At 43.6% G+C, this 26,983-nt stretch overlaps 1 protein-coding gene across 5 annotated transcripts; it reads right to left on the bottom strand.

The window, feature by feature from the left end:
• Window positions 1–26,983, bottom strand: atf7ip (activating transcription factor 7 interacting protein). 5 transcript variants are annotated; one of them, XM_079160345.1, is made up of 14 exons: window positions 26,527–26,983; window positions 8,587–8,639; window positions 7,122–7,658; window positions 6,596–7,013; window positions 5,675–5,856; window positions 5,448–5,585; window positions 5,256–5,327; window positions 5,043–5,152; window positions 3,387–3,451; window positions 2,057–2,707; window positions 1,621–1,722; window positions 1,434–1,511; window positions 1,135–1,217; window positions 1–887 (listed from the first exon to the last, which is right to left on the bottom strand). In XM_079160345.1, the coding sequence occupies exons 3-14, from the start codon at window positions 7,650–7,652 to the stop codon at window positions 429–431; spliced, it is 2,889 nt and encodes a 962-aa protein (XP_079016471.1). In that variant the 5' UTR covers window positions 7,653–7,658; window positions 8,587–8,639; window positions 26,527–26,983; the 3' UTR covers window positions 1–428. The 5 variants fall into 5 exon arrangements, with proteins under 5 accessions (XP_079016471.1, XP_079016474.1, XP_079016473.1 ...); XM_079160348.1 differs by having other exon boundaries at window positions 5,043–5,149; XM_079160347.1 differs by having other exon boundaries at window positions 5,675–5,853.

Below are 26,983 nucleotides of genomic sequence, written 5' to 3'. Positions count from 1 at the left end.
TATTGTGTTTGACAAAGTCTGGTTGCCAGACAAAACTTACAAAAGTTATCATTCAGTTTCTACCACATATTTATACGTTTCTGTGCAATTCTGAGTTTACACGGATGATCCTGTCCCCTGTTCTGAAGTAAAGCCAAAGACATCCAGGTCAGAGTAACACATAAATATCTGACTTGGTTGAGGGGCAAAGTAATCATTATATACAACAGCTTGAGTCACAAAAAATACAACACGAACATTAACCAGACAAAACCAACCGTTTGCCGCTCTTCGATTTTCTAACCCATTCAGAAGTCCAGTTGTTATGCAGAAAGATATTTACAGATACTGTATGAGTTCAATGCACAATACTCGAGTTTCTAACACAAAAAAGTAACGGTCACAAACTTTCAAATGCAAACAAAATTGGTTGGCCGCTCCTTTATTGTTCAGCTGGAGCTGGAATTTATGACATTGGTGCACTGAGGTTCGCAGAAGGCGCCAAAGCGCCCGTGGATGTCTTTGGCTCGAACGGCGAAATGATATGTGGAGCCGGACTGGAACTGGGTCAGCGTACAGGCCATGGGCAGAGGAAGGGCGTTCACCTCCCCGATCTTCTTCCAGTGCTGCTGCGCCGCGCTGCTGTTCGAGTTGTCTTGATGGAAGGCATAGAGGTGATAGCTTTCTACGGCCGCACAGGTGCGGTCGGTCTCTGTGACGCACCAGGACAGCACTATGCCCGTCTGACTCGGCACCAGCTTCAGCTGAGGCTGCTGAGGAGGCGAGGACCGCTCGGCCTCGGGGGGGAGTCGCGACGGTGTGGGAGCAGCGGGGAGGGGGGGCAGCACCACGCTGGAGCCCCGGGTCGGCGTACTAGTGGTTACGGGGCGGGATTTCATCGGAGAATCCTGAAAAAAAAAGAAAGACAAAAACTGTTGTCCTGAGCTGTTCCTCTAGCAAAGTTGGCTAAATATAATTATGATTACTAAACATAAAAAGCCCAGAGATCATGGATATTGACAAAAGGGTCTGGGGCGGGTCATATGCTGAGATAAACAAATTCCAAACAGCTTTGAATTGAAGCTTTTAAAGTAAAACAAATTATAAAAAATCCCATTTGTGCGTTACATGTAAGATGCAGTTCTAAACCCTCACCTGTGGGGGGCGGTGGTGGATCGTCAACTGAGGATTGCTGGAAGCGCTCTGATTGCTTTGTGGGGACGACCTAGATGCCACACCTGAGGGCAGAGCACATGAAAATAATTACACACACATACACTGTGTTTTACATCTAAAATACACATCTTATCACTTTAGTAATGTGTTTCTTTATTCTTTTTAGAACTACTTAACAATTTGATCACGATAGTGCCCAATAGCCAGAAAGGAGCACTGGTTTGTGCGTTTGTCACAATATCACATGTCTACAATATCACAGTATGACGTGGTCTTACTGTTGGGAATGCTGATGACTGGGGTCGGTCGCTGGGTGGGTGAGGGAGCCGCGACAGTGGCGCTCTTCACTCCTGTCACTGGGGAACATGCAAGTAGAACATAATTAGACTACTTTGCATGACAGTGTATGAATTAAAAAACTAATTTATTGTATGTTTTATTGTAAGAGGTGTCCATCACCCTTACCTTGTACATCATCATCGTCCTCAGTGAGATCGATGACGGAGCCTTTGGGTCGTCCCCCTGGAGCAGCTGCTTTGGATGGAGTACATCCTGTAGCTTGGTTGTCTGAGAAAAAGAGAGAAAAAAAAAAGTATAAATTTTGAGACAATTTAAAGATAAGAAGAAAAGAAACAGCAACTTTTGACTATTCTTTTGGCAGAACAAAGACAAGAGATGGATCAGGCAACACAAGTTACCGGTGACATGACACGCACATACGACACAGAAAGGCCAACTGCTGTTTAAACAAAAATAAAACACATAAGTGTCTTACACAACAAGGAAAGCCAGGAGTCTTTACATCCCATTCTGACATTTCTGGGACTCGCCGAATGAACTTCAAGTGTTTTTTTAAATACCTCGAAAGAAAACAGCCATGGTAATCAAAGTACCACCGCACCTGTCTTTGATGTCAGAGACGTCCCCTGTGGCGGTCCTGGAGCGGTGGAGCCTGTTGCTGCAGGTCCAGAGGTTGCAGGCGAAGAGGCTGAGGAGAGAGCTCCCGCTACAGACACGGACTGAGCCGGCGTCCTGGCCGTGGTCACGGATACCCCCGCGTTGGGTGTAGTTATCCCCCCAGCTCCGCCCTGGTACACAGCACGGGCGAGAGAGAACTGGGCGGGGGACATCTGGCCGGCCTGGAGCGCCTGGACGGTGGCGACGACCGGCGACGAGTGCGGCGAGGTGGTAATGGCGGGGGCAGGCTTGAGTATAAACGTGGCGGTGGAAGTAGTGGTTTTGGCCTTGCCGAGCGAGCCGGCCGCGGACAGCGTGGAGACGGGGATGTTGACCAGAGTTCCTGCCTGGCCATTGGTCATCGATAGCGGCAGCTGGATGAGGAGCGGCTGGCCCCCCGCCATCAAGCTGCCCCCGCCGGTCGCCTTCAGCAGCAGCGTGCCCGTGGGGCTCTGAGTGGTGATGCCGGTGGCCAAGTTGGAGCCGGCGTTCGACGTGGTGGTGATCAGCTGGAGGATGGGGGCATGTGACACCATGGTGGTGGAGGTGGGCGTATGGGCCAGACCTGAGACCTGAGCTGACAGGCCTGGATTTGCTGAGCGAAAAAAAAAGAAAAAAAAAAAAGGAGAAATGTTTCAAAATGTGACACTGAGATTTTGTGCTCCTTTACTCATCTGCTCCTTATCACTTAAAGTCGGCTAAAGGGTGCGAAAACCAGGAGCAGATTACTCGCCATCATATCCATGCATTGTGGTACTGCTAGCATGCAAACAGCACATACATTCAACCACACACTCATGCCCCAAGGACGCTTAAAGGATCCGGCTGGCAGTCTTTGTCTCTCTGTGTAAATAAGTCCCACACCAAAACCAACAATGCGTTAGTCGATTTCTAAATACTTTCTGGACCCTCAGCTCCACGCCACTCATGCCAACTGAAAACCTAAACTTTTTGCAACCATTACTCAAACAAGAGTAAACAGTGATGGAGGCCGATTCTGTACACTAATGAGTATTTACGGTAGTGGTAGTCATTGTTGGTTTTGGTCTTTAGAAACGTTCTTTGCACTGTGGAAGGAAACTACCGCATCCAGACTGAACCACATGGAAAACATGCGAAGTCCAGGCGAGAAGAATCTGAGCCACGATTCTAATTGTTTTTGAATGAAAACATTTTTGGGAGGTGACACTGCTAACCATTGTGGCTCCGGTTAATCCAATCATAAAGGAAAATACAAACACAACATCCAGCATAAAGGAAATCCTGCTACTTACCAAGTGTGCTGGACGAAGAAACGCTTGCTGCAACCTGCTTTATCTCCATGGAAGTACGGACTGGCCTGTTCAGAAAGATTGCTTATGCTTAGAGCAGTTTTCATCCATTTAAGGAAGACGAGAGAATGCGGTACGAGGATTTCATTTTATTCAATTTGGTACATCATAGACGTCATATTTGAACAACTGCTGGGGAGATTCCAACTAATAATTAAACTAAATGTCCGTCTTTTCATTAAAGCATTCATCAGTATGGACTGCAAGTACAGTTTTCAAGTGCGATGCCGAGGAATATGCCGTTTTCAATTTGAAATAAATTTGGATAAACGCTGACGAAAAATCTCAATGCAATGTTGCATAATGACAATTGTCCCAGTGTGCTTCTGTTCCTCATAACGCAGAATTTCTGGTGCCATATTCGCAAAAGAATTCTGGCCTCCTTTTCACTCGCAGTATTTCGTTGATGACGTCGCGGATCTCTCTCCAGCCGTCACAGGACATCACAGGGAACCTGCGCTCTATGTACATCCTCATTGTCCTCCTCAGGTTGGCGGGCAGAGCCTCCTTGCCCATTAATCCCACATAATTGACCTTCGCCACCCAGTCGCAGTAGACGTCGTATGGGACTAGGTAGCGGAATAAATACGACGCGTAGCGGTCGGGTCTGGGATTCCCTGAGCTCCTCTTGCAGTTGTGGTACAGCCCTTTCTCCAAGTTGGACGTGATTGGGCGCAGTTTAACGTCCGCCCGGCATTTGCCTTCGTTGTATTCGGCCAGCTTTTTCGCCATGGCAATGTGACGCGACATATCTTTGTCCTCTTCCTCCTCCTCCTCCTCCTCCTCCTCCATTCCCTCCTCCTTCTTGACAGACAGTGCGGGAGTCTTACCGACAGAGGGCGCCACTCGCTCTCTGTGCACCTCCGGCTGCGGCGCTACCGTCTGCCGACGGAGCACGCTGTTGGGAGGAGAGGTGCAGTTTTAACCTCACTCTGCACTGCCTGAGGAAACGGCTTCACATTGTAGAACGTCACAAGACTCAAGACCTGGACCCGCGCAGGGGGGTTACTTTGCAGGTGTGAAACACAGACTGACGCGCGCGTGTGTATGTTTGTTTATTCCAAACCAGTCTTAAGAACTATTTGGAAGGTAAAGAGTTTTTTTTTATTTTTTAAGTTGATCCCGACAACCCGCACAGGGGACTTGGAATCTTGGGTTCCCAAAACGGTATGGATTTGGAGGATGTAGGGATTCTTTATTGTGAATTCAGTCTCTGGGGACTACAGATAGCAGCCTGGGACAATGTCAACTACTCTCGCTGTGAACGGCTCCGTGTGAAGTACGGGCTTCAGTCCGGTATTGTCACGTTCATACAAAGGCCAAATTATGTTCACACAAAATACCTAAGTGCACAGACTGCTGTATGATTCAAAGATAACATGTTTCAACACATCTATGCGGGGAGTTTTGATTCATCTAAATATTTCGTCAGAGGGATGAAATGGTTGTGAGCTGGCACTGAGATTTAAAATATAAAATAAAATAAAAAAAATCACTTCCAATAACAAAACATAATTTCTATATACATAAGTTAACACATATGTAGTATGGCTGCCAAAGACTTGGAGGAGAAATAGCTCTGTGCATGGACACACTTACCGTTGAACTTGAGGGCTGTTTGGGGGCTTGGCGGCAGCGGTGGCGGCGGCGGCAGCAGTGGCGGCGGCGGCTGCGGCTGCGGAAGCAGCAGCAACGGCAGCAAGGGCCTGCTGAAATCAAGACAGCATGCTGTCAGAACATCTACAGACACAATCGCCTCCATACCAGGTGCAAAGGATTCTAGCGTGCAACAAAATGAAAGACATCTCTTACCTCCTGTTTCCTTTTGTTCTCCGACGCCTGATTGGCCTCTCCAAACTTCTTTGTTAGGCGGTTTATCCTGGCCTAAACAAACGGGCGAGAACGGGAGAGAGAAAGAGAAAGAAGTGAATTCTAGCAGCTCAGTACCTCCATAGTACTAATCGGGAACAAAGAGAGCATCTGTGAGTGGGACCGTCTACTTACTTGGAGTGTGAGGATGGCGTTTTGGCGTTTATTGGTACCCTCAAGCTTGTCTACTCTGTCCTTGAGGTCTTGGAAATGTTTGTCAAAATTGGTCAGCTCCAGGGCCCTCAGCCGTTCATCAACCATCTGTTGCACAATCTGAGAAGGAACGTAAAAAAGGTCAAAGTCATGAAAGACCCATTGGAATCAAAGCAGAGTCGAGTTAGCGCATAGATGCATGTACGAACCTTTTCAAGTTTGTGGGGATCGCCGGCTTTCGCGGTAAATTTAAATTCCAGTTGCGCCTCCAGCTCCTGGTGCTCCACCTTGGCCCTCTTCCCCTCTCTTTTTATGGTTTGTCCGTCTTTTTCGAAACCCTCTGATAAAGTACGCTTCAGTCCCGACGTGGAGCCCTTCTCCTCCTGCACTACTTGGGAAACAAAACACAAACGCAGACTAGTACCTTGTATGCATAAAATGCTCGCTGGCACTGTTCTGTGGAGGCTCGGTCTGTGCGTCACTCTCTGTTGAAGCAGGATAAGAACACAACATGCAAAACAGATTTCATAAACAACACGAATAGATGTGAAGGATTCCTTGTGTTTTACTACACATTGATGTCTCACTATATACTTGACAATCTTTGGAGATCCAAGTCCAATTCCGTTTAAACTAAACCATTGGATGTGGAAGCAATGAAAAACCGGGCCTCTATCAGAGAACAAGTAATGTTAAACTGTTAAACAGAACATGAAGGTGTTTGTAATACCTCTACCATTCGATCTGCTTCCGCTGTAGAATCTTAAAGCGCGGCTCGATATTACAAGTCAAAGGAAGTAAGTCACAAGTCTGTGTGACATCACTGAAGACTACAAATCTATGACAGAAAGCCTTTTTTAACAGTGTGGGCGTTTAAAAGGTCAAAGCAGGGAGGGTCTAACAAAGAGACATTGTTCGAGAACTCATTTAAATGACATCTCATTAACATGTAATACACCCGATAATTACAAGCAGAGTCTCTGTAATAAAATCCCATAGTCTCCCATTTCCGGTCTACGTTGGCTCAACTAGAGAACAGAAACCTAAAGCTCTGCTTTGATATAATATTGAATGACGTATCTAATATCTCTGCTTTTGGTTCATTTCCTTTGGTTTTCACTCTCTCATACCTGTATTAGATGGTGGAGTGGAAGATGGCCGAGATGTCTTTTTTGTTTGTCCAACTAAAGTCTTTTTCTTTTTGGTCGAGTCCACCTCCATCTTTTCCTCACTGATTGATCCTTTCTTCACACCCTCTTCTTTTATGTCCCCTTTGATTTCCTTGTCTTGTTTCGCATCCTTAGAAGAGGACGCTGGATGAGACGAGGAGGGAGAAGGAACAGAGGAAGATTTGGGGCAAAAAGGCTTTTGATCTTTTATTTTGGCTGCGGAGGCCGCGGGGTCCTTGGCCTTCGTAGTACCACTATCAGTATCCATTGGTTCTGTGCAGCCAGACCCCGGAGCGGGGACGGGCGAACATGGAGCCGAACCTTTGACAGAATTCTTTGACAAATCCACATCTGGGTCCTCTGTTGTAGTCTGGTCCTCCTGGGGAAGAACATAATGAACCATTGATTAATTAATCCACACTTCAACATTAACTCAGGATAAAGTCTGGTGTGACGAACTATTTCCTAAGAAAGTCTGGGCATTCACCTCTTTCTTTTCCGTCTTTGGGGTCACCTCAGAGTCTTTTTCCTGGTTTTCCTTGGATTCTGTTGATGCTGGTGTAACAGACTCCTTTGATGAAGACACCGGTGAGCCTTTCTTCTCCTTCACCTCCACAACCTCCTCCTCCTCCTCCTCGTCGCCCTCCATCTTTTTCAGTTCAAAGTTCAGAGAGTGGAATGGCGACGTGGGAGGAGTTTCTTCCTTCGCTTTTGGACTATGTGAAGAGGCCGGGGACGGGGACAGATTGAGGGACAGGAAAGGAGCCGGGGAGGCGGGGGACGCCTCCCCGGAGTTTGAGTCCGAGGCGTTGTTCTGCTCCTTGTCCCCCACTTTTGGTCCGTCCTCTCTGTGTGTGCCGTTCACTAGGGGCGGCGGCGGTGACGCGTCAGACACACCCGGAGTGGCTGTCAACAAAGTGCTGTGAAGGCTCTCCAGTTGCTGTCGGTCGCTGATCTTCATGGTTTTCCTGGCCCGGAAAATCTTCTTCTTCTTCTCCTCGGTCACAACAACTTCCATTGCTGCCTGTGCAGGAGAGATCAGATGTTATCAACGGGCTGGATGAATGTGGTGAAAAATCAACACAGACCCCTTAGTGTTTGCTGTAAAAGCACAGTCTGTCCCGCTTATGAGCCTGCCCTGGACTTTACGCACTGCATGGTACAGAAAAGGCTGCAGGGTTTCAGATCAAACACTAGAGGTCACTGTGGGGCCCCGTGGCTTTCCTGTTTGTTCTTTTCTAGAGGGTTCTTCAGTCACAGAGATCTGCAAAACCAAACTGGTCGGTTCCCCGACAGCCGGATTCTTTACTCAAATTCGACAAGCTAAAATCAGACAGATCCTCACTGCCCGATCACACATGGATGTATCTGTCCAACAGGGACAACAGTCAAGCTGCAGCTCAGTAAGCCAGAGAGCCTTTTTCATGTCCCTCAGAAAAACTCTCAACTGCTCGGACAAATTCCACTTTCCTTCATTTCCTGATCAACCAATGGACTTCATGTTTACAGAAGCCCTGATCCAGAGAACAGAAATGACATTGAAGTTCACAGCAGCAACCAAACCTTCCTCCCATCCCCCCCGCGATCCTATTGGTTCAGGCCTCAGCGAATCAGAACGGGCAAGTCAAGGCTGTGTTGGCAGCAGTAGGGAGGTTATGCAAAACCTGGAGGATTTTTTACGTACTTAGCTCTGATTGTGGCACACGTTCTAGTGTTTAGGCTAGTTGTCTAATTTCACATGCATTCACTTCATGTGTATTCAATTTTACATGCATACGTGTGTGTGAGGATTTAAACTTCTTTTAATGAGAGTCAAACATAATTTGAAATGCATTAAAGCTGTGTGCTGCAGTAAAATTCTCAGTTTACATTCAGCAGCAAACAAGAATAGTGCTACGATATTAAATAACATGCGACGCACACACTACATAGATTATCTACGGATAACTCACCTTCAACCCGAGAGGATCTTGGTCATTGATTTACCACAGAATCCTTCGACAACCTGAGGGAGAAAGAGATTAGAAATTTAGCAAACTCTATATTACCGCTTCAAACTAGGAGGACGACATCAACGTTGTATTAAATGTAGCTCCTCTGAATTATTAAGTGGTCTATCTGCATCCCTTGAGCTGAAACTGAGTCTGTGGCACCACAAGTAGAAATTGATTTGTGGGGTCGCTACGACTTTTATCAAACTGGAGGAACAATTATGTTGAGGACAAGTAAGTATCTTCACATTTATTAAGACTTCATGGACCACCCTTGTGGACACAATAGGCCGGTATATATATATATATATATATATATATATATATATATATATATATATATATATATATATATATATATATATATATATATATATATATATCGGACGGTGACGTGATTCCTGCGAATGTTGAGACATCTGAACGTTACTCCAGTTTTACTTTTCTTTGCCAACAAATCTTAAGAACAGGATACGTTCTAAAACTAAAGTCGATGCACAAAAGCTGACTCGTGAATTATTTGCAGGCTAAGAGAACCCAATTAGAGACGTGACACTCTAACCAATCACACAAAGAAAATGAAAAACAGGGAGAATGTTTTTGCCAGAACAACGGACAGAGAGAGGAACCGCAAGAAAGCGGCTTTCATACACGTTCCCAACCTGCGTCTAAGTGAGGATGAGCTCAAGAATGTGCGGCCACAAGGGATTCCTTTATTCCTGAGATCAATCAGTCTGTCGACTCACCTAATGTCAAAACACAACGCAGACGTACTGAAATGGTAGGTACTGTATGTAGTCGGTTTCAGAACGCAAAACCAGCCATCATTCAAGTAGCTGATCTGCTGGGAGCAACGAGCTGCTTCACTTCTCCACTGTGAGGCTGGTTAGCTTCACCGTTGCTGCATTGCCGGCCTGCTAGACTGCAGCTGACAGAGCCACCTGAACGGCTCCTTTTTTTCCCAATTTTGCCACTTGGCAGGTTGTCACATGTGCAGGGAAAAAGTGCACTTCACTAAGGGCACCGATCCCGACTTAGTGTGGGCCTACAGCTCAAACCGTACTTGCACAACTCCTACTCTGCTTCCACACCACCAACCATGCTGCCTGCAATGATAATAAACTCCTGAAGAAGAACTGCTGCCAATGCAGCCCGAGAAAAGCAGCACAAGAAATAAACAAATGATGACAAATAAAAAGATAAAGAGCGGTGGAAGTACCTCACATTCCAATGTTATTGCACACTGCGCAGAGCACGAGATCCCCCTCCCCCACCCTACGGTCTCACTCACTGCGCCTGGATTCAGTGAGGAACTCAAAATGGCCGTCAGCTCTGCTCTTTGCTGCCAGGCTGAGCTCTCGGTAGCTAGCTGATCTAGATTCTCTATCAGAGATATTAGGTTGCAGCACCACCTGCTGAAGATCACCGTTCTGTTCAGCATGATGCTTCAGACTATATAGAAGTCATATGAGTCACAGCAAAACATTATTAAAATGTTTATTTCTCCATTTGTCCAACTCCTATAATACATGCTATAGCTAATCCCCAGCCGTGACCGTGTTAATATACAGCCTGTAAGGGTTTATACATTATATGTACATTAACCATAAAAGCACTGTGGTAAGTAGAAGAACTCCTTTTTTAAGCCCATATTTAGAAATAGTGCTTCTCCCTTAGTGAGTGCACGGCTGAACCGGACTCAGAGAAATGCAGCAAAACACACATTGCACGTGTGCGACGAGTATTCACATGCCGGGTGTGGCATTGCTGCCAAGTAAGTTGTTTTAAAAAAAAAAAAAAGAAAGAGAAAAACCTACTTTGCTTAGTTAAACAGCATGGATACACAGATTCAGACTGACCTCTCAGGAAAGCTTGATAAACTCAGAAGCGTACTGTTAGCCAGGGTAAACTGAAAGTGCATGGGTCTGAATTTACGCTACATGATGTGGTGTAAAGCAAGTCACGCTTGTTTCCTGACACAAAACATTAAATAGACGTCTATGGTGACTCTGGTTTTTCTTTTCTTTTTAAAAAACATGCAGCTCCGGTCAAATTTATCACACGCAAGGACCGCGTTGAACTGGAGTCAACAATTCAACGTGCTCCCATTTCAATGCACAGCAGAGAGGGCTTGCACAAACTCCAGCGCCTTTTAAACATTCATGTCAAAATCTTGATATTGTTATGAAACAAGACTGAGTTTGTTGCTGTGTCTTTGATAACTAGGGTACCAAACATGAGAAGGAATTTTTCACATATGCCTTCGTGTGAGGCTGGAGGCGTCAACAACAGCAGACAAGGAGATGTCCACCGTCTCTCTCTCTGGGTTTTGACAGCTGTTTTCTTCTCAACAGAACTTTGCACTGCAACTCACTGTTGCAACACCAGGTGACGGGCCACCGAGCTGCTGGTCAAACGTCACAAAGTGTTAACCCGGCATTCAAGTCTCCAAATAAGCACTCCTCAAAGCTTGAGCCTCTGTGAGGCCAAGCAAACAACAAACTTGGCATTCCTTCCAAACAGTGAAGAGGAACATCAAAACTCTCCTTCAGGACAAAAGAAGAAGAAAAAAATATATCACAAGACGGAACCATATTTCAACCGTATGCCATCTTGCTAAACGTGATTCAAAGCCGTTTAGACGAAGATGGGAAAGTCTGGGATACCGAACTTGAACACGCATATGCAACATGCCAAAAGATGTTTGACGCCCCAGACCAGCACCCAGATTCTGATACGCGTCTTTTAATGAGGAATCCTTTATCTCCGATGCCAGTTATTGCTCGGTACGTCCCTGGTTGACAAACTAGACTGGTATATATGAAAGCACTTTTTTCTGACATGCGGCTACTGATCCATTTCCAAACCGTTGTCTATTGTATCCCGCTGAGTTCGGGCTACTCCAGCTTTCAAAAACGCGTCAATGAGCTCCATTAAAAACAGTGGAACCTATTCCTCAACACACTAAACTGTGTGCGGGTTAACCGCGTTAAAGCAACAGGAGCCACGAGTAGGGCCGCTTTAGGCTAAAAAAGTAATGATTCAAGCACCATTTTTAGCAGACGCACTATGACTATGACAACATCACATGACCCACCATGGGACCCTGTTAAAAAATATATATACTTCTATCTGAACGATTGCGATCTCTTGCTGCGTAAATACAAAAATGAATGGCCACCTTAACGATTGTTAGCGCTGGATCACACGACTACAAATGTGTTGACAGTGCTATGAATATATACATGTGCAGTCACTTGTGTACGGTACGGTCACAGCACGCGCATGACTCAACTTCCGTTACTGAGGCCAAAGATGTGCGCGCAACCAGGAACAAACGGTGTATGCATGGGCCTGGTGTCGCGCACGCTATGGCAGGGACAAACATGTCTCTCCCGATGTTAGCTACGTTAGTGACAATTTACAGCAAACTCCCCGACATCGGAAGAATGTCGGAGAGTCATGTTTCCTGTCAAACAACAACACAAACAAACAAACAACAATCCCAAAACTTGACCTTCCTCAACTAGCATAGCACTCTCTACAAGTATCAAGAGCTAACCGCGAGCAGAGTGTGAAGCTGCAAAGACAAACACAGAGTTAGATTTATGACAGAGAGAAATGTCAAACATGCTTTAAAAACAAAGACATAGCAACCTTTAGCAGCATGTGTGGGATTGAGGCCTTCCACGTATTTGTTGATTGTGGCAGCAGGCTGAGGCCAGCAGGAGAACATAAAAGAAAGGAGGAGGGGCTCACTTAGGACTAGACCATCTTGTCACTTGCAGGGGTATGTACTAGAAAGGGTGTGAGGCCTATATGAGCCTATAATGGGTATTCATTGAACCCTTTAAAAAAGGGAAAGTCAGGTCAAAGCTCCTGACACAGCAGTCTGCAATAATGCATCTAATGAATCACAAAAATAAAAAGATATTTTTCCCCCTTCCTGATGACTAAATCAAGTGCATGGTATATTTGCAGGTACACAAATACAAATCAGATCTTGTGTCTACAACACTTGAAGGTGATTGTCATTACCAACACTAGCTAGCAGCGCACAGCAGACAGAGGGGAAGTACAGACTGTTGCTTAGCAACACCCATCCCCCAACTCTAGCACAAACTAGTCCACAGTATGGAAATCTACAGCCAGCCCGGACTAAACCATTCTGACAAAGGACAGGGGGGGGGGGGGACTCTCCTTTCTAAAATAACACCATAAGCAAAGAATAGAAAGCCAAGGACAACAGTGTTACACAGAAAAAATACTGGAGTTTAGTATTCTGAGTGTGTCGCAGGTTAAACAATAAAACTGTGTATAATCCATCATTTCCATGTCATTGTTTTAAGATGGCTTCTGGTGCTACAACAGTTTATTTTCACAGTCCAACAAAAGAGAAAAATAGGAAACCCTGACACAGCGATAAATTTGCCCATTTCAGTGAAATGCATATTGCCTCTGAATCTTTGATAGATTTTGTCTCAACTGCATTCGTATGACGACATGGTCACTCGAGGTAGTACGAGCATGTTCGCCTCAGCCAACTACTATCCCTCCAATGACCCAGAGCTTACACAGGATGTAACGTGATCTCACAGATCCACTCTCTTATAGATCATGCTAAAGGCTAACGAAATTCTGCTGTTAAACAGCAGAGATGAAAAGAAAAGTAATAAGCAATCTAAACATTAGTAAATGCTGCGTTTGACAGAAGCTGGGTTATCAGGCCTTGATGGGATACATTGCACAGTTAGCATTATATTATAGTTAAACACTAACTAACTATCACTAGTTAAACCCTGTTTGTTTTAAACCCTAGAAATGCTAAGGATCCCATAGCATATTTTTATATATATATATATATATATATATATATATATATATATATATATATATATATATATATATATATATATATATATATATATATATATATATATATCTGTGGTAACGATGCTGTACCAAACAGTAAAAACCTCTCAGTATATGTGCCATCAAACAATAACCGGTAAAGCACATTCAAAACAATTGGAGCCACTTTTGCATGACAATGCAGCACAACGTGCACTTAAGTCAGAGCCTAGCTAGCCGCGCACAGCCAGCGCTAAATTACACACCCACAGCACACTCAACCCAGAGGCAGCTGCACCCACCCTCCCCCGTCTCTCTCTCTATCCCACGCACACACGCACACACTCTCTCTCTCTCTCTCTCTCGCTCTCTCTCTCTCTCTCTCACTCTCACTCTCTCTCACTCCTTCCTTCCCTCGCTCTCAGCCTCTCCAAGCCAAACACGGACTGAACCATTCTGAGGGGGGGGGGGGGGTGAGTGGGGGTGGGGCATTGGAAAACAAAAGAGGAAAAACGATCAAGTATTCAAGTAATCGAACAAAGTGCAGTTGAAGGTTTGCTTAATGAAGCCAAGGAGTTACATTTTCACGCAATTTTCACGCCGAAAAGTGAATCATTACCGCTGTTTTTTTTTTTAGCTTATTGTCTTTAAACAACTCGATATAAACCAAATAAGTATGTTTCCTCTGAAATATGAATACAACTACTTCTCATGGTTGACTACAACTACCGCATCGGAGATTGAAAGATCATTTCAGTAATATCTACTGTAGTATTTTTGTTGTTGTTGTTGTTTATAATTCTTCATTTACAAGCAAGAAATGTCGCTTTATAGCCACACAGTTAGCTAGCTGCGCACAGCTAACAAATGAGAGCACAGCTTGACTCAGTAAGCAGCCTCTAACTGCCCGGCCTCTCCCACAGCAGGGAGGACTGAACCATTCCAGCACGGGGGTGCTTCTTTACTCAAGAGGAACGAAGAACACCCGCCTGAAAACTGAGAAATTGACTTGGTGCACTTTTACTTCTCTACCTGAAGTTATCACCGGTGTTTTGTTTTTTTCTTCACAAAATTGTTTTTTGGAGCAATTTCCAGTTTTGTCTTTGAGACTCAAAACAGAGGAAATGCACTGTTGGAGTAGCAGAAGTAGTAATGTGTGATTCATTCATTACAATGACCTGCCATTTGCCTTCTGTCCTACATCAAAAGCCCTGCTGTGAGAGCAAACAAAACCTGCGTTCTTCGACCGGGCACCTTTCTGCTACTGCAGAAACACAAAATGGCCACCAGCGCTGCGCTGCGAGCAGCATGCTGAACACAGGCTTCAGCAGATCCGATAACAGACCCCGCCTCCTAAAAAAAAAAGCACAGTATCTGCAGAAATCTCCATACTCATTCATGGGTCTTGAGGGAAACCTGAACAAAAACTTATTTCTAAAAGAGCAAATGGGATTTAATGACTTTAGTCATTATGATCACCTCTATATCCTGGTTCAGAGTGCAACACCCTAAACTATGACTGAAGAGCTAAACCGATAAGTTCCCACTTTGTCACCTCTCATAGTTCTGAGTTGTTGTGCTAAATGTTTTATGGACCTAGGTCTAGATAACTGGGTAATAAAATAATGCTTTTTCCTCCTCCGGGCTGCAGTTGGTGCTTCAACCGATATGCCAGTAAAGCTCACACTTTGCTGTCTCCAACCGTCAGTCACAGAGGATGTAAAAATAACTAAATAAGTGTAAACAATACAATTTTAGACATTTTCTATGGAGGCTAAACACTGAGTGGAAAAAAAAGATGTCAGCCAGTGAGAGCAGAGTCTGCATTCCAACATTACTGCGCACTGTGCGCAGTCTTCCCCTCCCCCACCCTCGCTGCCTGCATCTGGATTCACTGAAACTCAAAATGGCCACCTGGTCTGCCGTGCGCAGCCACACAGAGCCCTCCGAGCCTGCTGTATCTAGCACAACATCTTGTCCTGTTGCGACATCAGCACCACGTCATTTTAAAGTCATTCCTGTGTGCAGACCTCTCACTGGCACATAACATTTCAGCTGTGGAATATTTAGATAAATGAAACAAAAGCTAATTTCGCACCTTTCTACACAAGGTAGCCAGTTTATGAGGCTCTCACACCGATCTGGGCTTCGCTTTATTCCAACTGCTTGCGAAGCGCTAAAGCAACTCACACAGTATCACATTCACTTACTTTGTGTGCTGTTAAGTTGCTGGTTGTATTTCCTATTTGGAGCATCAAATCCCTTTTATTTTTATTTCTGTAACACTGACTTATTGTACATCAACTGTTCAGGCTGTTTCTCTAAAACGGTCACACCAGTCTCCATTGATATCCCCTTGCTGACTGATTACACCCTGAACCTCCTGGTTACAAGCAGTGATTGTGTAATCAAGAAATGGTTTCTTTTTTTTCTGGGAAATGTAGTTTACGATCACAGTCGAGACACACGCGAGCGAGTCAGGTGGACACGGCCTCTCAGCCGATCCATGCCCAGGAGAGGCTCCAGTCTCCAGGGTGAGAGGTATAGAAAGTGTGCTGATGGATGGATGCACTCACATGTGAAGTCCCACAATGAGTATGACCGATTCATTTAAAACCATTAGCCTAAATGAATGAGTAGATACGGTGGTGATATCGGCATTTTCAGGGCTGTACATAAAAAGATACTAATAGTTTGATTTCGGAGAGAAACGTGAACCGTTACAGGATTTTAACTGTGATTCTAAATATGCTGAGTCAACAATGCAGGCTGGACCTGTAGCATAATCATCAACAATCGCCATACACACACACACAAACAAACAAAGTTAACTCCCCGGTAAAAAATAAATATTAATCATGCATTTGAATATCCTGGTGAAGTGTAATCGCTTCCATTTCATTAGCTCACGATGCACTTCATATCAATGTCACTCGTGGCCTGCAGAGAAACTTATGTTTGCTGCTTTTCGACAAGCAGGAAACCAGAGTCCATTCCTTCATGTATGCTTCTTTGTTTCTCGTTTTCAATCCATCCAAAGAGGGCATCTTTTCTTCAAATGTTATACTAGTTTCAAATACTATTTTCTACATATCGGTGACAATTTTGATTCCAATAAAAGACGCAGCAATTAATCCTAGAAGCAAAAATAATCGGTTGCATTTACTTAAGACTCTGTGACATCTCAGTGTTTTAGGTTTAGAAATGACAAATGGACAGAATGTTCCAAAACATTCCAAAAGAAAGTTGTTTATGAAACCAGGTTAACCTGTTCAGCAAAAATGCAACAGCACTGCTCTTTAGACCATTGCCTCAACATTGTACGCAGGATTTTTTTCTTTTTTTCTTTTGAACAAGTGGAGACTAGCAAGAGCGGGGGAAGAAGGAAAAGAGGGAAGAAAAATATGATGGGGGGGGGGGGCAAACCAGGGGTTTCCACGTGAATCGAGAAAGCACATGGTGATTATTCTTTGGCGCTGCTGAGGAAGGCTCCTGTCATGGCTACACTAAAAAGCCAATAAATGTTGATGGGCAAACCACAGAATAAACAAAAAAAACACCAACTACAAAATAAAAGTAACCCAGGTTTCCTGAAGACAGAGTAATAAAAATACTTTTGGTGAATTGCAGAACTGAAGTATCTGCATGCAGTTTCTCCCTCCCCTTTTTCTGATACAACTTTGAAGACCTAAAGACAATCTTTGGAGTAACTACAAGTAAAATCACATCCCATAAGCTATAGCTAGCACCACGCAGTCAGAGCTGAAGTCCACAGCCTTTACACAGAGCGCCAACACCCCTCCCCCACACCAGCAGTCGGCTCCAGTCTGGAGTTTTACAGCCAAGCACGGACTGAACCATTGCAGCAGAAGGGTGTTCTCACCAACGAGGGAGGGAGCTAGAGAGGTGAACGACAAACTCAAAGCTCCCCAAACGATTCAAACGGAGTGTTTAGACGTCCAGGACTAAATTAGCCGATGTGGAACAGGAAAGCACTCTTGGTGAAGTCTAGTTCTCCTAACAGTCCCTGAGCTAAGTGATTTGAATCAGTCAACAAGCTAGCTACTCCACACTTTCCCCATCCCCACTCCAATCCCTTTGATAGATAGCTTGCGGTGAATGCTACAACACAAAATGGCTGCTGCTGCTGTGTACGCAGCCACAGCAGAACAAAATCCCTTTAATCATGAACACGGCTGACTTTGTCTGGACCATGTTACTCTGTTTAGTTGTTGTTTTTTAATACTGCTGCTTGTCTCCCTGCTGTTTAGAGCTCTTGAGTAACAAACTGTGTTCTTGTATTTTGTATTTAACCTGCAATGTTAATTTCTACCGATTTATCTTATATCTCTGTGTATTGTGGAATTACCGTGTTCTACATAATAACAGAAACAATCATTAGTTATTTAAACAAATACAAAGTTTTAAATATTCATAAAACCAACTTCAATGCGACCTTTCAGTTACATTTGTGATCTTTCTTGTAGCCGTTACGTTAACGTTAACACTAGTTAGCTTCAACAGACTAATCCAAAACATTGGAATTTGTTTAACTGTATTTGCTCTCCTCTTACACCGCGCATCCCGTTTTTCTAGTGTTTTTGTTTTTTCAGACGCCCATAAAACTTTTCACAGCGCTCGTCAATGTCACACTTTGCCCAGTCAGCCATTCCAATCGAGTAAGAGGCGGGCTTTACTACTTTACCACTGACTTCCTGTTTTGATGCCAATAGATGTGGTAGGAACGGACAAAGGCAGACAAAGGTTGATGTGGGCGGTTTTTAATTACCATGCACTATATAATTTCCCCCTCCTCCTCATTCAACAGCAGAGCAACAACAATAGCTCCACGTCTGCATTTTTCCTCGTTATTTACATTTAGTCGCGTGGCTGCTCATGCACCCTCGCTCCACAAGCTCATCAGATGTTTCACCCGACTCGCTTTGCCAAGTAAGGTTAGCGTATAAATGACAAAGGCTACACATCTTAAAAATGGCTTGCAACAGCAATGTAAAAGCAATGCTATTGGCCATTATTTGTTTTGATCGACAGTCGAAGTTCCCTAAATTATGACCAATAACCATCAATAAAAAGTAACGCACAGTCTCCAACGTTGCTAGCTGGCGATTTTGAAATATATTTGAAGTACATTTTTGCATGTAAGCGGGTGCATTCCTTCATTGATATGCGCAATGTGTAGAGTAGGTCTGGACCCGAATAGTCAACTATTCGTTCATTAGCATTTGCTAATTTGGGTGAGTGGAGTGCAGCAGGGCACCAAGGCCCGAGGCTGAGCAGAGTCTACATCCACTCCCTGACAGCGTTCTGCCGCTACCATGTGCTAGTTAATCGATCACAGATGGCATCGCTCTCTCGGATTAGTGCCTTGCTTGTAGTTCTCTAGGAGTTGATGCTGAGGCGCCGCCTGAACAAAATGGAGCTTGTGTTCCTCCTAGGGATGTGCGCGATTGGTCATCTAGTCGATTAAACGTTGCTTCCCTTGCTAGTCGGCACCAGAAATACTACTCGGTTAAACATTTACACACATTTAAACTACATATTGACATATGCTGTTGCTGCGGAGGGCCGCCACAACTGCAGGCTCCCTGGTCTGATCTGAAATCCCGACTCACTTTCGTGCTGCTGTGTTCTCCCGGCCCCCGTCTGCCACCGCCTCCTATTTCCAAAATAGCAGCTGGCTTCTGCAGTCTGCTTGCCTGCCGAGACCTCTCTATCACCATTGGTGACACCAACTTGGACAATAAACTGGGTTTGACCCTATCACGAATGACAATGGTTTTGCGTTGTATTGATTTTAAACTGGCTTGTAAACTGGCTAATTTTGAAACAATCCGGTGGTATATGTCGTGTCAACTCAACGCATCTCAAATAGCTAATTGGACTGTTAACATCACGGAAAAGTCTTAAGCTACGTTCACACCAAACGCGATGAACGCGGCGCGAATCGCGTCCATTGCGCTGCTGGCATCACCGGGGACTATTTGTGTTCATTCGCGTGCATCGCGTCCATCGCGCTGGACGCGCCAGAAAGGGGGCGTATCGACCTGGAAGCCAACTGTCCGCTATTTCTTTCCGTTATTTCTTTCCGCAATCAACCATGAAAGGAATAAGGACAATTGCGGCTTTGTACTTGTTGTGGAAGTCCCTCAAACGTTCGCGGTACAGATATGAGGACGTATCATAGAACTCAGGGATGCCACAAACCGCGACTATCAGCTTGTCCTCCATTTTTTTTGATTTAGCAACGGCAGGACTTCACTGATGACGGGGAGAGCAACTCAACGCTGATTGGCTATCGCGCTGCAGGGTCACGCAATTTTTTCGCAGAAGTTCAAATATTTCAACTTCTGCGTTTGGGGCGATTCGGCGTTTTGACGCGTCAAACGCACGAAACGCGCCGCGCTATCGCGCCATCGCGTCTGTACATAGACTTTGTATGTAATCGCGCCGCGTTCATCGCGTTTGGTGTGAACGCACCTTTAGCCCGGATATCCGCTGGCTACACCAGATCCCCAGATACATAGCCCCTTGCTCTTAGAAGCTTATCGGTTGTCAGACCGATGTCCGATGGTTCCGTGGTTGGTCGACCCCAAATGGACATCTGCAACTCCATCCTTACGCTTCTGGTCCAAACTATCACTAGCGGCATGTCCAGATTGCTGCCACCCATCTTGACTTCAACCTAAAAAAGTTTTCCCACTCCACTTCTCGGTTTGCAACACTGGCTCCCTGTTGCAGCTCATATCCAGTTTAATACTGGTGCTAGCCTACAGGGAAGTAAACGGAACTGCTCCTTCCTACCTGCGATCCACATTGAAACCCTCCACTCAGGCATGACAATTGTGAGTGAAGACAGCAAAGTACTCCTGTCCTCAATAGCAGTTTATTCTGCTTTGCTAAAAGCGTGAATCTTTCTACTGGTCTACTAGCTGAGTTGTAACTTTAAACGAGAGACACTCCTCCCACACCTATCCGATTACTGGGGGCTGTGTCCGACCATTTGTTTCTTTCAGAAACCAACATTTACATCCTGATCTGGGAGGCAGTGTGCTGCAGCCTGGAAGAGCCCATACCGGCAGCTGTTTTGCATATGCCTCAAGACCATCATCACAAATACAAGTCAACAAAAGGCATAGAAATCGGCACACTGAAGACGGAAAGCAAAGCAAATTTTAGAGACCACAATAGCAAAGTATTTACTATACATACATACAAACTACACACACACACACACACACACACACACAGGGCCGTGTGTTGCTAGCTAGCTTACACCTAATATCTGAACTGTCGGTACAGCTGGTGTTTGGGACGAAAAAAACTCAGACTGCACAAACAGTACCGTAAAAACAATTTCACCAAACAATGCAGACATCCTTTAAACAAGGTTCTGTTGTTTTGGGTTCTTCTCGATTCAAATACTGAAGACTATAAATCTATAAACAATTATTCATATATGAATGAATGATTAGCTGGGAAGATGCGACTTCTGAAATTTACATTGACGTGATCAGCTATATCGTTTAAATAGAGACGATACCCCTCTGTTGGAGTTGTTGGAACTATAAATCACTTGTGATTGTAGATTGTAGTTTTTCGAGTAGGGTTGTTAGCATACCAGAAATGTAGTGGTCGATACCAATGCCTGTGAAATTCCACGATTCTCGATACCACGGTAAAAAACTAAAGTAAAGCAATCCCATGTACTTAGAAAATACATTCTGTGATTACCGTTTGCATGTTTTGTTAAACAGTTCATGATTCCCTCTATGTTATCTACTTTATATTACCGTGAAAACATCTCCTTCAAACAACTGTAGTTATTCAAAGTTTCTCGAAAAAAACTTACATTTTACAAGATTAGAATTAAACATGTAATGAAAAAGTTGGAATTTACCATCGCCAATACACATTTTTACAGAATGTATCATAATGTATATCTATAGCACCTCCCGTTAACATTGGCTCCATAAAGAACTGGGCTGCCTATGGGCTGCTAACCGGTAATGTTAACTGGTCTCGTACTGCCGATTTCAATGTGGATTTGTTGTTCACAATGTAGCATTACTCGGGGAAAATATACTTGACTTAAACATGTCAATAATGAGATCACTGTGTCCCAAACACATTTTTATATCGTCCCCGGGACGATGGGACACCGTGAGTCTTGAGCCCTGACGATACCTACGATACCTGCAGTACTGTAGAAAAGTAATTACCGTCACCTTAACAAGTCAATGCCAAAATTCTGCTAACGAAGTATCGGTTTTCTCAACGTTTTTAGAGTTCTTCCCTCACAAATAATCTTTGGTAAAAAACAAACTGGCTGCAGAGAGCACAAAAAGCCAACCCATCATTGTAATTGGTGAACGTGCCACTTAGCATAAAAAATGAGAGGCATCGACCTGAATGTTTTGTACACTGCTCTTTGCTGAGCAACCTCACTACATCCACACAAATATGTTTCAAAATGTAACTTTTGCTGTGTTTTTGCCTAGCATCAATACTACTCTGGCATGTAAGAAACCCTAAAACGGAGATGTTTGCAAAAGCGGCTAATGCCTCCTTAGTGATTGGGATTGCATTTTTTGTCTGGACGGGCAGAAACAGAGACCGTTGAAAACAACTGGGCAGAAACCCACGTTCGCTTCTTGATTGGGTCTTATCTGTAACGAGTCCTTCCCCGATCCGGCACGCCCTCAGCTGTGCGACTACCAGGGGTTAATTCAACATGTGTAACAAACTACTGGCGCTGCGGACCTTGTTGTCTATGCGAGCAGCTGTTGTGCAGTTACATTTTGCATTTTACAATACTACTGCTGCCTAGCAGGAGGCAAGCTATTATTTGAGCGATTTGCAAACGGCGAGTCCGGAGGCATTAACTAGGCAATCAGCCGTTGAGTACACCAATCTACTTCATGCTCACACCAGCATGCCCACGCCCAGTGTTTGTGAATGGACATGTGATGTGCGTTTTCAGTCATGTTAGCATGGACCTAGATTATTTCTAGAAGGCTTGTGCCTAGCTAGATCGTTTTCCTTTTAAAACGAAAATGTATTTACCTAAGACTGCATCAATGGCATATTTCAAATCTTATTTTGTTGAAGTGATAATCACCATTGTGAGCATGAAGCACACCCCTTCTCTTCTCACAGTGAATCCTGAACATTTTCATCATCTATTATATACACAAATCAACTACTTATATTAAAAAGACCAACAGCACACATGCATAGAATGACAAGATGCTAACTTGTTAAATCCGTATTCACTCAAATGCTGTAATCAAAAATGACTGATATTCATTTAATCAGTTTGCATTAGTAGAAACTGAAATGACGAGGAGGGAGTCTCCTGATTAATGCTGTGGTTGTATGTGGATGTTTTTTTTCCTTCTTTTTCCTCACACTGCAAGAGGAAAACAACTTCCATTTAAAGACTTAAAACAGGCTCATTCGCAGTGATTTATGAAACAGATTTGATTCCCTTTATGCAAAAATGAGACAATGACTGAGTAGTAGTTTATAGCGTGCTCTTGGTAAGGCGAACAAGATGATGTGCGTTTCTTTCTCTGCATGTTTTACCTTGCCCTGCTGTGTTCTATATGTCAATGCAATGCCAATTGAGAAATGTTTCAGACATGAGGTAGCTGCCAGGACTTGGGCCCTGATTCAGACATGTGAGCCACATGTTAACTTTCCATTTACATGGCACGGTGCATGTTTTAAAGGGACTAACCAGGGCAATATTGCGCAGAAGGGATTGGTTTAGCGCTACGAAATTCAGGCAGTGGGTTCCCACGGCGAAAGCAGACACCCTGACACACAATACACAAGGCAATGGGAGTGGGAGGAGACACAGCCTAGGTGTATGTACGTGCAAGCCTGAACATGTATGTGAGCCGTCTACAGCTGTACAAAGCTCTCAATAAACTTTTACACGCTAAAAAAAATAAAAAATAAACATCTTTCAAAATGGCAAATGAGTGCAACATTTTGGAGTGGGGTTTTATTGAAGCAAATCCTTTTCAAACATTATGATGACATGATTGAATTGTCAGTGTGTTGCATGTATATAGTATGCACCAGTGTACTCCATAGAAATCACAAATATGGATAACATTTTATAATAGGGCTCCCCTAAAATAGGAACACAAGTTCTTGACTAATTTATTATGGCTTATGATTGAAAATCAAAGTAGTCATTTTAAACAAGCCATTCATTCTAATTATCAGCATTGCAACATATAAATGAATAACAAACACCGGGGTATTTTGAGACTGAACCAAGATCATATTCCTTATCACTCTCATTTACAGCCTGAAGCAAAGAAACCGGCTGTAACTGGATGAAACTGGTTCTAATTGACTTGGCATGGTTTGAAAAATGTAAAAACAACAAGAGAAATTTTAGGTATGGTCTTTTCCATCAACAATATGAAAAATGTAGGATTGGAACCTTCTATCACTCCTGAACCGTAAAAATGTCATTGAAATTAAGCAGAAAGGCTCCCGTTTTCTTTAAGATGGGAGACACACAAACTGCAGATATATTTACAGTACAGAAAAACAAATCTAACTAAATGAATTCTGTATGTAAATTTGGGTCAAATCTATATCGTCAAAAAAAATTGGACTGGGTTGACATTTTAATCACATGCGAAGACTTTCTGTTTATACATGTATTACATTGAATGTCTACTTGCATTCACACATTATCATCTTGACAGAATACTGCTGAATAAGTGTTTAAGTTGCATTTTATTTACACTTTGGAATTTATGAATAATTAATACGACAGAATAAGCGTCAATACCTGCAGTGGCATGTTCACAGATGTTAGCTCTTTTCTAGTCATATGAATTGGCCGATTTCTCAAACGTGACGTGGGAACATTTTTGAATAGTAGAAGTTACGAAACATCTGGCAAGATAACCATTTGCTCTCTAACGTCTACCAATGATCGAATTAACAGTGACAGACCTCAGCTGGAACGAAAAGTGTTACTCTCCCCTTTTTAATACTGCCTAATGTGAGCAAATGTTAACATTCACATCCATCTTATTTGTGTGGTTGAATTCACTGACATGTATTACCGATAATACAGAGACAAATATATGTAGCTTTTCCGTGGACCTATGGTGGCTCATGAGCCAGCAGCTGCACATCACTCACTTTCATTTGGCTCCAGACCTGAATAAACTAGGACTGAGAAATGTGCCACTGAAAGGCACAAAGTCCTCTTTTTTCTCCACATGAAGGACATTTGGAGTTCTCATTTTTAAACTAAAGCCAGAAAGAACCTCAAATGTTCCTCCATTCTAATGTAGTATCAATTTGAATGTAGCTAGCCCTGCAAAATTGCTGCAGCAGTTGTGCGATTAATAGGAAATTTCCATTGGTTGTTTTAGACAAATGGTGATCATATTTAGCCTTCTAACATCTACAAGAAAGCTTCTTTAAAAAATGTAGGAGGAGCCTTTCAAGACTGCTTCCTCTTCAGCAGAAAAAAACAGACAATGAATTACAAGTGCACCATGTGAGCACTGCCACTGGGTGAGGTGGGGGAGGGGAAACCAGAGACAGGAATGTACCATGTTCCCAAAAGGTAAAAGCAAACCTGAAAAAAAAGCTTACTTTAAGGACAAAACTGGGTCATTTTTAAAAAACATGAATATGATGAAACAGTCTGCAGACTGACAAATTCCCCAAACTGTGGATGACTTATGGTTCAAACAATCAGTTGGTCACTTATCTATACATTACTTCACCAAAATGGAAAAAAAGTTGCAGATGTTTGTCTCTTTTAGAAGCCCACGTGACTGGGCAATGAGGAAAAACTGCCATTGACATTAAGCCACACCCACATCCTAGGACAGTGTGGTGCATGGAAAATTACTGGGCTGTACCACTTTAGACAAAGAGGGGGGTTTAACTGCACCCTTTAGGTAATGCAGCAGTTTCCTCTTCAGCCCATTTTGTATTATGTGCTGTTGAGACCTCAATTTAGTGTTGACTTTCAATTTGGCGATACTCTCTAATATCTATATCAAATGATAGGATTTTTTAAAAGGAGGCCATAAACTCTTCATTAAAGCTCTACAAAGGACAACAATTAGGATGGCAAAGCTAAAACACTATTATTTTCTAGTTCCAACTTATTATCCCGAGGTAGACAACTTCTCTTTAAAATGTCTTCCTTATTGCCTATCCTTCAAACTCTCCCCTCTGCAGTGTGCTGGGTGTGTTGCCTGTTTTAGTACCAATAGTGGATTCAGTGGACTTTAGTGAGGATCAAACACGCAGACGTACATTCTTTTGTTGCTAAATAGGGAAGTTACTTAATCTAAAATAATGTTTGATAGCTTGTGTCAGACTACGGGTAGCATAAATGGTGTGAGGGTGTCTCATACTGGGTCACATGTTTCTTCTTGTTCATATACTTGAGTGTATTTGTGTACAAGAGTTCTTCAATTAAGTAACCACAGCTTAGCGGCACGCTTTACTGTTAGCTATGTGTTAAAGACAGTTAATTTAAAGAAATAAAAGAAGACATATTACTCGTGTAATTAGAAAAAAAACCCATAATGTTATATTTATTATGATGTTAATCAGAATTCAAAAATGTGATGAAAGCAAATAACGCGATTGCAAAACACGCGAGACTGCTTTCACACAATAGAAACTCCCCCAAGTAAAAACAAAAAAAAATAACTTTTAAGTAAAAATAAAAGAACATTGCCATTGTTAAAATGTCATTGATGTAGCCTTTTATCCATGAAACTAGTATCTAAGCGAGCGCTCGCTAACCCAACTTACGCTAACATAACTTATGCTAACACCCGCTACAATCCCAACCATTGTAAAATACACCCCATGTACCAAAAACTGATACAAATTTGTAATTTAAGACGAAATGTTCATATTCATAAGCCCAAGTTCCAATCAGCATATTATCTATTCCCCTTAAATATAAAAGGCAAGTGAAAGCTGCTTAGCTGGCATGCTAGTTGCAATACCACGACTCACCGACTCTTCGCGTCGCCAAAGCAACGTTGCCGCGATTTTCAGTCTCGAGCTTCCGCAGACCGTCTCCTCCTCCTCCTCCTCCTCCTGCTGCTGCTGCTGCCGCTGTTCAAATCTTCTGCACGCGACAACACGTTGCGCTCTTGATGTGGTAAAAGTCCACCGGTTTAAGCATTCACAGGGAAACTAGTGAGTTGTACCACAGCGACTGAGTAGTTGTGCCTTCGCGGACTCGACCGACTGCTCTCCCCTTTCGCTTACAAACAGACTCCTCCTCTTTTCGCGCGCAACAAAAAAAATCCTCACAGAACGATTGGTCGACAGATTCGGTGCCGTGCGTTCCCGTCGGTTGTTTTTTTAAAGTCGCTCTAACGTTACTCGTGGCGGTGTCGAAGTCGGTAGCTGGAGCCGTTTAAGGAAGGCATGAACAGCTCTGGGACGTGAGCGGTCGGTTTGTATG

The sequence above is a fragment of the Pholis gunnellus genome (assembly GCF_910591455.1).
Source record: "Pholis gunnellus genome assembly, chromosome: 5".
Lineage (NCBI taxonomy): Eukaryota > Metazoa > Chordata > Actinopteri > Perciformes > Pholidae > Pholis > Pholis gunnellus.
Note: the sequence above shows the minus strand (reverse complement) of the source record. Positions and strands in the feature narration are given on the sequence as shown.